This window comes from Rhineura floridana, chromosome 5 (genome assembly GCF_030035675.1).
Source record: "Rhineura floridana isolate rRhiFlo1 chromosome 5, rRhiFlo1.hap2, whole genome shotgun sequence".
Classification (NCBI taxonomy): domain Eukaryota; kingdom Metazoa; phylum Chordata; class Lepidosauria; order Squamata; family Rhineuridae; genus Rhineura; species Rhineura floridana.
Genome location: NC_084484.1, coordinates 25,979,617 through 25,991,643, shown reverse-complemented (window position 1 = coordinate 25,991,643; position 12,027 = coordinate 25,979,617). Strand labels below are relative to the sequence as shown.

The 12,027-nt window shown below is 40.0% G+C and overlaps 1 protein-coding gene across 11 annotated transcripts in view; it reads right to left on the bottom strand.

Moving 5' to 3' along the window:
* The window catches only part of LMO7 (LIM domain 7), a 178,980-nt gene that overhangs the window by 58,176 nt on the left and 108,777 nt on the right, over nucleotides 1-12,027 (bottom strand). For all 11 annotated transcript variants that reach the window (XM_061630013.1, XM_061630015.1, XM_061630012.1 and 8 more), the window contains 4 exons: nucleotides 5,646-5,676; nucleotides 3,852-3,965; nucleotides 2,875-3,073; nucleotides 945-1,197 (listed from right to left, as the gene is read on the bottom strand). In XM_061630013.1, coding sequence (XP_061485997.1) covers nucleotides 945-1,197; nucleotides 2,875-3,073; nucleotides 3,852-3,965; nucleotides 5,646-5,676 — 597 coding nt within the window. The remainder of the gene's footprint in view (nucleotides 1-944; nucleotides 1,198-2,874; nucleotides 3,074-3,851; nucleotides 3,966-5,645; nucleotides 5,677-12,027) is intronic.

Genomic DNA, 12,027 nt, shown 5'->3' with positions numbered 1-12,027 from the left:
TCCTCATCTGCTGAGATCGGCCAAAATAGGAATAAACCCACAGAATGAAAATTGGTATACCGTGCCACCAGCCCTACTACAGTCACAACTTCAGCTAATACTATGTAACCGTCCCCCACATAATTCAAGAAAGAAAGAAGATTTTGTACATCATCACTTTGTACTGGGGTGACCAATTTTAAGTAGTTTCCCCTGCCACTAGCAATCTCCACATCATTCAGGAAGACCTTTTAAAGAGGCTTTGTGGGGGGGCACTGCTGCCACAAACTTCAAATTAATCCCATCGTAGAATTGAAGCCAAGGTTTACTTTTACTTACCTTACTAAAATAGACAGTTTGATTACAACTCACAGGGGAAAGTAAAGGGTATGTAATATTTTGATAAATGCATCATTTCAGCAAGCTTCAAATACAAAATAAAACACATTCAGGGGGCCTCTTTTGTAATATAAAAAGGTAGGCTTCTTTTTCAAATTAAAATTGATATTCCAAAACTGAATATTTAACTGAAGTCAATCTTTTTTAAGAACTTAACACTGTGTCAACTTTTTAATAAAGGCTGCTATATTTCTGATGCATCTACTGCCATGGTTGGGAGATGGAAATAACAGAAACTTAATGAAGACTCATGAGCCCAGACCTTCCTCTCTCATACAAAATCCCCTCATCCTTTCCATGGCTTCTTTTAACCATGGCATAAGCATTGCACCTGCATCATAGCCAAAGTTTGAAATGCAAAGGCAAATCTGGCTAGCATCAAATGAGAACACAGTACTGCAAACATGGTTAAAGCAAAACATTTATGGGAATGGGAAAGGAATTTGCTCAAGGAGAAGGGGAAGATCACATGCCCACATTATGTTTGCATCTAGCCACTTCTGAAACAGTAAGTTAAATGTTATCATTGTGACAAGGCTTAACATATTTAAGCACCACACTAGTACCTTGAAAATGTTCCATCTGGCTCAGTAAACACAGGACTTGCCCAGCTTCTTCTGTTGTCTTCATTCTTCTCTATTCTTTTCTTCCTCAAAGGTGCTGGCATATATGCTGGTGGTTTAGCTTTGCTGGGTAAGAAACGATTGAACTCTGCAGCAGGTTTGGGTTCAATTAAGGCAACTCTGCGATATGACATGTCATCTTTACTGGGATCCTGCATTCTTGCGTGTGTTTCCGATTCTGTGTCACTTTCACAATCTTTTAAATAAAAACACACAGAAATTCTCTAAGTTGAAATTTCAGCAACAGCAACTTCTCTTGTTATAAGCCAATGTTAAACTAGATGCTTGGAGTTTTGTTTTGTTTTTCAAATAGGGTAAAAAAAGTATTTGTAGCAGTTTGCCATAGCACTGTATGAAAATCCACCTGGTTGAACTTTGGTTTTCATTGTAACATGACATTAATTGCATTATTTCCTCATTCTCACTTGCAAAGTGAATCTCAGTGACTGTGCCCTATAACTGGTATTTCTCCACATAACTTACAAGAGCAATATTAATTAAAACACCATATTTGAACTGAAATCAGTTTTTTCAATTGATTTTTGAGTGCCAGAATAGATGGTCACAACTCACATACTGCGCCACAAAAGAGAGATCATGAAGTTCTTACAAAACTATTTATGAAGGCTCTGCTAATGCTGGTATGGTTATCAAAACGCTATTGGGAATAGCAACACAAACTGTAGAAATATTAGTGTCGGTAATATCCACAGAGATGGTAAATCCCAAATGTGTCCCTTCTTTCCAATAAACTTGAAGTAGAATGCAAAAGTTTTTAAAATGGAAATACTTGACAAGTTATCTAATTGTTACACTTAAAATACAGAGAAATACATACACTAAATAAAACCGACAATTGGCATTGCAGTGAAAAATAAGTTTTAGAATGTGACCAGTTTTACAATAACACTGTTGGCTTCATTTCATTGCTGGTGGTGATTTAAAAATTACATTTTGACTGCATTATCACAAATTTGGTTGAAAGATCTGATAGCCTTCAGTTAGTGTTATTGATCAGTCACATGTAAATGCATTTAAACCCTTTCTGGACCAAATCAGAAGTCCATCTAGCCTAGCATTATTTTACAACAGCCAGACACCTGTAGCAATCCCATGAAACAGGGCATGAACACAATAGCCCTCTTCTGCCTGCCACCAAGCAACTATTAAACAATATACTGCCTCCAAACATGGGTGATTCCATTTAGCTATGGCAGCTATCCTTGGTTTATAATATATGAAATATTAACTAGAGTGCTCTATTTGAACTCTACAGCAGGGGTAGTTAACTTGCAGCCTTCAGATGCTGTTTGACTTCAATTCTCATCAGCCTCAGCCAGCATAACAGGGAAGAAGGGGTGTGTAGTCAATGAACATCTGGAGGGCCACAGTTTTCCCCACCCCTATTTAAAAGAAATGGGAAGTTTCTCTTAGGGTTTGAGATAATTTACAATATGGCAGTCCAAAAATTTTCTTGCCTAATAAATTAGGGAACAGGGGACGTTACAGTAACACACCTAAACAAAAAACAGAACATACACAGTGAAACAAATCCAAGGCCCACATTTTTTGTGGACAAAACATGTTTTAAAAAAGAGGAATTTCACACCAAACTGAGCAATATGAGATTCAGTTGCCTGTGCCCACTCATTTTCTTTCAGTCAGCTGTTCAATTGCTAGCAAACATGTTCAATGAAATGTGTTTTGCTGTTTGACATTCCTCTACAGAGGCTCAGGATAGATTTGTTTAAAACTAGGAGAAAACCGATATAAGACAAAAGGCAAAAGCATTTAACCCCTACAGCTCTTCTCATCCAACTTCTCTCAAACAAGCAAACAAAAAAGGCTAACAAGACTTATAAGAATATATTACCTTCACTGCCACCTTTCAAAGTTACGTCTGATGAAAAGCTTGCAGAAGATCTTGAGCTGAAAGAATCCAAGCTATCAAAGGAATTGTCTCTCTTATGGCTGACAGATGATGAAAGTGAGTCACTGCGTTCAATATACCAAATATCTCCGTATCCACTATCCCTTCCACTTCGTTTGGGACTACTGGATTCTCCAAGAGCCTGCAGTGAAAAAGTTTCTTTTTAACTATAAAAAAGTGTTCAGAGGATTTTTAAGATGCTAATTTTGCAATGCGTTTTATATGACTGACATGAATTGTGTTTTTCTGAAGAGAAGTTTACGTCTTTGGGAACTTTACAAGCAGTTTGAAATAGAAATTAAATATAACTAGTGATTTATAATCTGAATGTGCATCTGGGAAAATATACAATATAACTGGCAAGTTCTATAGTAAAATTTAAGTATGCCTGTAAGTAGACAAAGCATTCTGCTAGGGATCAGCGCCATGACAGTCCAGGGCCAAATCCAATTCTCTGATTATCAGCAACCTCCCCAACAACTGGAATACCAGAAGTGAAAGTCATATGTGTTGTAAATGGAGACTGTTGCAATGAGACTTGTAGGCAGTCCATTTGAAGGTTAGGGCACAGATTTGAGGCTGTACTCACCATTGTTCATTCCCTCTTCAAAATGACCTCCTATAGAACTAGCTGCTGAACTAGGTATTACACAGGAGACGGGAACAAATACATTCAATGTTTAATCTTTATTTAAAAATATCTCTAGGCTGCATTTCCACCAACCCACTGCAGCTCACAGCAATAAAACTGTATATGAAAACAGGAAATCAGCAGTACAAAAACTACAGTTGTAGATTCACCACCCCAAGAAGTAGAAAACAGAACAGATAAAACATATTTGGCTGGTGAATAAATTCCCCCCCACAGTTCTTGTAGTTAATATTTGTTAAATTTACTTTCTTTTCCATTAATGTCTTACCTTTGTCAAGGCTTGTCCTAATAATTTCTCGAAGGCTTTTAAACTAAGGTGTGGGCCACTATAATAAGGGTTGCTGTGTGCTTTCCTGCCCAGCCAATATAATGTAATCAAAACCTAATTTTAAAAAAACAAACAAACAGAAAGCATTCATGAATAATGAAGTTAAGCCAGTATGGAAAAGATAGCCTAAAGTATTTCATTCAAAATCTAACTTCTCCATAAAAAACTTGAAAAATATTCCAAATGTACAACCGTTACATGACATTTCTTACTTTCTTGCTTCTAAGACATTTAACAACAGTTGACACTTCCTCAACTATTAAACATGAAACATAAGAAGAGCCTGCTAGATCAAGCCAGTGGCCCATCTAGACTAGTACCCTGTACTCATAGTGGCCAAACATGTGCCCAACGAAAGCCCAAAAGCAGAACCCGAGTGCAACAGTGCTCTTCCCACTTGTGATTCCCAGCAACTGGAATTCAGAGGCGTACTGCCTCCAACCACAGAGACCAAGCATAGTCATCATAGCTAGTAGCCTTTGATAGCCTTATCCTGTGTGAATTTGTCTACTCCTCTTTTATCCAAGTTGGTGGCCACCCGTGCCTCCTGCGGAAGTGAATTCCATAGTTTAACTATGCACTGTGTGAAGAAATGTTCTTCATTTTCATGACTTCCTTATTAGAGGTCTTCTCCAAACTGATGGCAAAAGCTAGCATTTTCTGGCCAATTTATAGGTAGCAATCCCAGGGCCCTCACCAGACAACACTGTCTGAGGTGTAATCTTTCAGTGCACACCAACTTTTATACTATCTTTCACTCACGCAAGCAGTGCTACAAAATAATTTATAATTCAGTGGAACAAGCTTGAACTTAAAACCATGCAGGTAATTGCTGCAAAATAACCCTGTTGTACAGTGCATGCACACTTGACGTAAAGGAGCAGCAATAACTTCCCATCATTCACTGCACTTTTCTTGCCAATACACTAACAGGTGCAAAAGGAAAAACTCCGAAGTTCTACTCACACATAGGGATTGGAACAAAGCATGACGATTATGAAATAAGCAGTGTGTGCAGATCTGCATCCATTGTATTGGATTTATCTGCATAACTTTAATTTGCCAAGTTTATTCTGAATTTAATCATAAAGGTTAAATAAGTCAACAAACTCTCTGTGGCACAAGCACCTCAGGAGACTAAATTTACTGTTGTATGCCCTTTTGTAGACTTCAGTAAACATAGTTCAATAAATGAATGCATATTGTTTGCACCATTTCTCATTTATTTTGCATAATATGATTTATTAACATAATTTGGGATGAACAATTTGTGTTCTTTTGGAATGGAATTTCATTTCTGTTGTTCAGGAAGCAACCATTTCAATCAGTTTCCTTTGAACATGAGTATCTAGAATCTTGATCATATAGCATACTCTGAAATTCAAATTATATTAATGCAGCATACTGCATAAATATTCTCATAAAAAATAAGGTATACCATCGTCCTACTGTGCACAAGCTCAAAAAACCCACACAAGCTCAAAAAACCCACACCCCAGCCATGATATAAGCAAACAGCCTTAGGTCCAAGATGTTCAAGGCAGACCCACCTAAGATCTAAAAAGCAAGCCGGCTGGGATAAAGTTGGGGGCGATGTGTAGAATTGTTGTATCTTATAAAAAGTACTACACATACTATAATTACCTAGTTTGTGTCATTTGAAGGATCCCTCTTACTATTAAAGGTTTCTGCATGTGTAAATCAAATAATGAAAAGAGAAAATAATCGTCTTACATTTTTCACTCTTCTGTTGGTCTCTTCTGGCCTGCAAACACACACACAAACAAAAAGATGTCAGGCATACATTAAATCTTTTAGAATGACTAATACTGAGCAGTAATTACATAGCAAAACTGACTGCTCAAGTCTATTAAAATGCATTAAAACTGAAAGTACAGATTAACACACAAACCACAGAACCTATTGTTATAGGATTGTGGGGTGGTATGGATTATATCTTTCAGTCCCTTCCCAGCCTAAAATCCTGAATCTGGGAGTTGGGATCTGCAGCAGAGAAACCTGTTCCACTGGTCAAACAAGTTCCTTTGGTAAGTTAATCATTCTATCCTGGCCTAGGCTCTTTGTTTTGGCTGGCTGGATAATCTGCATAGAGTATGTAATAATGTGGTGGAGAGAAGTCTTTTTGATATAGGGACAAATGGCCAGGGATGATCCTTGAGGAGAGCGATTCCCTTTCCCCAACAAGGAAGTAGTTTGTGTGTGTGTTCAGAGTTAGTCTGAAGGAAGCCTGGGAGCCGAAAACAGAGAGGCTTGCTTGCCCTCTGTGTCTGAACCCCAAGCTATGGCTGGGAAGACTCCCCTACAAGCCTGATAGGGAAGCAGGACCTATTGGACTGTTAAAGCTGAGAACTCCACCTTAAGCTCAGGTTGTATAGATAAACCATATACAATAGGGCCCTGCTTTACAGCGCTTCACTAATGCGGCGGTCTCAATCAGACACAATTAGACTAAAGCCCCACTCATACGGCGCTTGTTCCACTTTTATGGCGGTTTTCGGGCATCACACGCCATTCTATTCAATGAGTTCCGCTTTTCAGCGGGGGTCCAGAACGTAACCCGCCGTATGAGTGGGGCCCTACTGTATCTTATAAGACACCACAGTCTCTGCTGACCTTCTTTCCAAGGAAACAAAACCCTGGGTAAGCAGTTAGCTCTTGAAATCTTGCACCGCTCAGAGACTGGGGTGTATGCAACAATATTATTCTAAAAATACAGAGCCTTTGTTAGCTTTTTGGTCCATCAAAATTATGTCAAACTTGATGGTGATACCTCTACATAAAAAGGGAAGCCACACTAATTGACTAACTGTTCTCAAGAGCAACAGAAGGGATTGGCCTATAGCACTCTAGAGCTAATTCAGTTCTTCTACTAAAAAGTTTCACTATAGAAATAAGAAGAGAACAACCTTCATTTAAAAGCACACTACTAGGAAATTACCTGAAGAATTCATACATCACACAGAAAAAGAAAACAACCATGGTCTATTTTGAGGGGGCAGGACATGCAATTTAATATAATATTTTGTTATTTCAATGAAGGATTGAAAAGGCAACACTGAGTAGAGCAAATGTCACGTTACTAATAAATCTAACGTGTTTCTGTTGATGCCAATAGAATAGGAATTTATTGTAACATCAACTGAATGTGAATTACTTTACTTTTTTGAAGCTTGTGTTCATCTGAACGCAGTACATTGTTCAACCGGTAAGACAATAGACTGGTGAAGTGCAATAGTAGAGCACACTGACAAGTTCTCAAATTTACCTGTACAATTGGCAGCTGGTGAACACATTACACTGCCCATTAGGGACACAATCAAAAACCCATCTCTGATGTGGTGAGCAATTCTAACCCATAATATCTGCAAGAACTCAGTTGCCCTCATCATGTTGCAATGTACTTGCAACTATTATACTCTGTGGAGGGAACAGTTGTTATAGGGAGGCTATTTTTGACACTACTCATGGGAATCCAACCCTGAATGGCTAATAAGTTAGAAAGAGGCTGTATCATTTACATGAATAAGATTCACCTCAGTATATATGCACCATGGAACTGGGAGGTAGGGGAGAGAATGATCATGCAGTTCTCAATTGTTTCCTTGAAATAATGAAAGGAGACAAGCTACATAGTAGCACTGTGAGCTTGACACTTCTGAGTTGTCTTATGTTCCTTACAAGGAGCATGTTGTTGCTGTTGTTACGTGCCTTCAAGTCGATTATGACTTATGGCGGCCCTATGAATCAGTGACCTCCAAGAGCATCTGTCATGAACCACCCTGTACAGATCTTGTAAGTTCAGGTCTGTGGCTTCTTTTATGGAATCAATCAATCAAACAAGGAGCATGTACTGGAGACTTACAGTCATTTTTTAATATCTGCATTTATAAATATTACAGAAATAGTACAAGGAAGGAAGTGTGCCTCCACACATATGTATATGCATGCACACATACACTCAGAGTGCCAGCTTTTAAAGCAGCAACCCCCCAAATCAAGCAGTATGCCTTTGTAGACCCCTCAATGTTCCTCCTTATTCACCAGTTGAAATATTAAGCATTGTCTGCCCTTCACTACCTATGTTCTAACTGCATATTAGTTGTTTAAAAACACTATATTAGAAGCTCAACTGGAGTGCATACCGCAGATCAGAAAAGGTACCGCCAGGGCCAAGAAGATGCCAGCATGGTTAACGAGCAAAGTCAAGGAAGCTCTTAGAGGCAAAAAGTCTTCCTTCAGAAAATGGAAGTCTTGTCCGAATGAAGAAAATAAAAAAGAACACAAACTCTGGCAAAAGAAATGCAAGAAGACAATAAGGGATGCTAAAAAAGAATTTGAGGAGCACATTGCTAAGAACATAAAAACCAACAACAAAAAATTCTATAAATACATTCAAAGCAGGAGACCATCTAGGGAGACAATTGGACCCTTGGATGATAAGGGAGTCAAAGGTGTACTAAAGAACGATAAGGAGATTGCAGAGAAGCTAAATGAATTCTTTGCATCTGTCTTCACAGTGGAAGATATAGGGCAGATCCCTGAACCTGAACTAACATTTGCAGGAAGGGATTCTGAGGAACTAAGACAAATAGTGGTAACGAGAGAGGAAGTTCTAAACTTAATGGATAATATAAAAACTGACAAATCACCGGGCCCAGATGGCATCCACCCAAGAGTTCTCAAAGAACTCAAAGGTGAAATTGCTGATCTGCTAACTAAAATATGTAACTTGTCCCTCGGGTCCTCCTCCGTGCCTGAGGACTGGAAAGTGGCAAATGTAACACCAATCTTCAAAAAGGGATCCAGAGGGGATCCCGGAAATTACAGGCCAGTTAGCTTAACTTCTGTCCCTGGAAAACTGGTAGAAAGTATTATTAAAGCTAGATTAACTAAGCACATAGAAGAACAAGCCTTGCTGAAGCAGAGCCAGCATGGCTTCTGCAAGGGAAAGTCCTGTCTCAGTAACCTATTAGAATTCTTTGAGAGTGTCAACAAGCATATAGATAGAGGTGATCCAGTGGACATAGTGTACTTAGACTTTCAAAAAGCTTTTGACAAGGTACCTCACCAAAGGCTTCTGAGGAAGCTTAGCAGTCATGGAATAAGAGGAGAGGTCCTCTTGTGGATAAGGAATTGGTTAAGAAGCAGAAAACAGAGAGTAGGAATCAACGGACAGTTCTCCCAATGGAGGGCTGTAGAAAGTGGAGTCCCTCAAGGATCGGTATTGGGACCTGTACTTTTCAACTTGTTCATTAATGACCTAGAATTAGGAGTGAGCAGTGAAGTGGCCAAGTTTGCTGACGACACTAAATTGTTCAGGGTTGTTAAAACAAAAAGGGATTGCGAAGAGCTCCAAAAAGACCTCTCCAAACTGAGTGAATGGGCGGAAAAATGGCAAATGCAATTCAATATAAACAAGTGTAAAATTATGCATATTGGAGCAAAAAATCTGAATTTCACATATACGCTCATGGGGTCTGAACTGGCGGTGACCGACCAGGAGAGAGACCTCGGGGTTGTAGTGGACAGCACGATGAAAATGTCGACCTAGTGTGCGGCAGCTGTGAAAAAGGCAAATTCCATGCTAGCAATAATTAGGAAAGGTATTGAAAATAAAACAGCCAATATCATAATGCCGTTGTATAAATCTATGGTGCGGCCGCATTTGGAATACTGTGTACAGTTCTGGTCGCCTCATCTCAAAAAGGATATTATAGAGTTGGAAAAGGTTCAGAAGAGGGCAACCAGAATGATCAAGGGGATGGAGCGACTCCCTTACGAGGAAAGGTTGCAGCATTTGGGGCTTTTTAGTTTAGAGAAAAGGCGGGTCAGAGGAGACATGATAGAAGAGTATAAAATTATGCATGGCATTGAGAAAGTGGATAGAGAAAAGTTCTTCTCCCTCTCTCATAATACTAGAACTCGTGGACATTCAAGGAAGCTGAATGTTGGAAGATTCAGGACAGACAAAAGGAAGTACTTCTTTACTCAGCGCATAGTTAAACTATGGAATTTGCTCCCACAGGATGCAGTGATGGCCACCAGCTTGGACGGCTTTAAAAGAAGATTAGACAAATTCATGGAGGACAGGGCTATCAATGGCTACTAGCCATGATGGCTGTGCTGTGCCACCCTAGTCAGAGGCAGCATGCTTCTGAAAACCAGTTGCCGGAAGCCTCAGGAGGGGAGAGTGTTCTTGCACTCGGGTCCTGCTTGCGGGCTTCCCCCAGGCACCTGGTTGGCCACTGTGAGAACAGGATGCTGGACTAGATGGGCCACTGGCCTGATCCAGCAGGCTCTTCTTATGTTCTTATGTTTCCAGCCTCCAGCTAAGCAGATTAAGTAGTGCCCATATCAGCTAGCAACCATCAGAAGATCATCTGTTTAATTTAGGGGATACATTTTCTAGAAATCAAGGTTACTTTTGCTATTAGCTATACCAAAAGCCTAGAAGGAAGAGGTCACTTCCTGACTATCCATGGCCATAAAAAGCAGATTTTACTTTCTCCTTTGGAGAGAAACATGCTTACACTTTGGCTATATAGATACAAACCTAAGTTAGGAGTAAACAGGGCACTGAGATCATAGTGTTACACTTCTAAGTCATGTTATTGAAATGTAGATATCCACTAATTTTTGCAATTGCCCTAAGCAGCAGCACTGCCACCCTAAACATAACTAATAAAAGCCACCATTACACATGCCCTCCCCAATTAGTTTTGGCACATTTTATTTCCTGATCATAGACTGAACCAGCTGGGGAAAAACTCTAGCCGTTGCACAATATAGCTTCACACACTCAACATTCTGAACATTTTATTATGTTCCTCAACAATGAACTTTATAAGAACCAACATTTGTTTGATCAAGTCCACACTAAAGGAAGTTAAGAAAACTATGCTGATAAAGTTCAGCATCTCAGTCAATCAAAGTAGTTTCCAAATGTAAATATAGTGGAAAGCAACATTCATGTTCCCTTTGCTTGCTCTAAACTCAGTTGGAAGGCCACTTTTGGTCTCATGAATGCTTCGTTCACATTGGCTTATGTTCCCCTTGTTGTGGTTCCCCTTGTTGTGGTTCAAAGAGGATGTAGATGGCAGCCTTTGCTAACCTGGTGCTCTCCAGATGTTTTGGACTACTGTTACATCCACACTACACATTTAAAGCACATGGCTTCTCCCAAATAATCAATAATCTTACAGACTTCAGTTGAAGGGTCCTGGGAATAGTAGCTCTGTGAGGGGTAAACTATAGTCCCCAGGATTCTTTGGGAGAAACCACATGGTTTAAGTGTATGATGTTAGTGGGCAGTATATCTCCAAGGCTGGGGCTGATTAGATATGTAATTCAAAACATATGGAGGGCACCAGGTTGGCAAAGGCTGGCCTATGGGTTCTACCTTTTAACCAGTAGTGCACAGTGTGATGGCACAGAGTCATCTTCCTGACACTAATGTTGCTGCAGCTTACCTGGCCTGAGCTGGGATGCAACAGCAGCAACAGGGATGAAAGCACCGGATTGGGTCTGCTGGTGCATCAAAGCAGCTCCAATTTGCCACAGCCCCGCCCTGCCCAGGTACGGTGTAGTGATGTTGGTGTTGGCATGGCAGCACTATCCCATCACACCAGCCACTATTCTTTTTAACTCAGCAAATTAAGGGCATCCTAGACGTGCATTGGTGGCCAAAAGGATCATGACCACAGCACAAGCATGTGCATCTTTACACACATATTTAAGTATACAGACTTGAAAAATAGCCGTCAGTTAATCTAACACCTAAAAATAATTTCATTGTTGCTGCTGCTGCTGAAATGTAGGTAAGGATAACAGATGTCAGGCCCAGCCAAAAACATTTTGCTGCTTGAGGTGAAGGACAAAATGGCATTCCCCCACCCCAACATATTCCACGCACAAAAGTCTATCAGATGTTCAATAGAATCTTGCATTAACATTGGTGATGGAATGGCATCCTCCACTGCACCCTGAGGGCAGCAGAACAGCTTGGGTAGCACACACAGGAGAAGAGTGAGGGGGAGCTCAAGAACAATTGTGGGGAACTGGTAATAACCGCCTGGCTAGCATCTGCTGCTTCAGG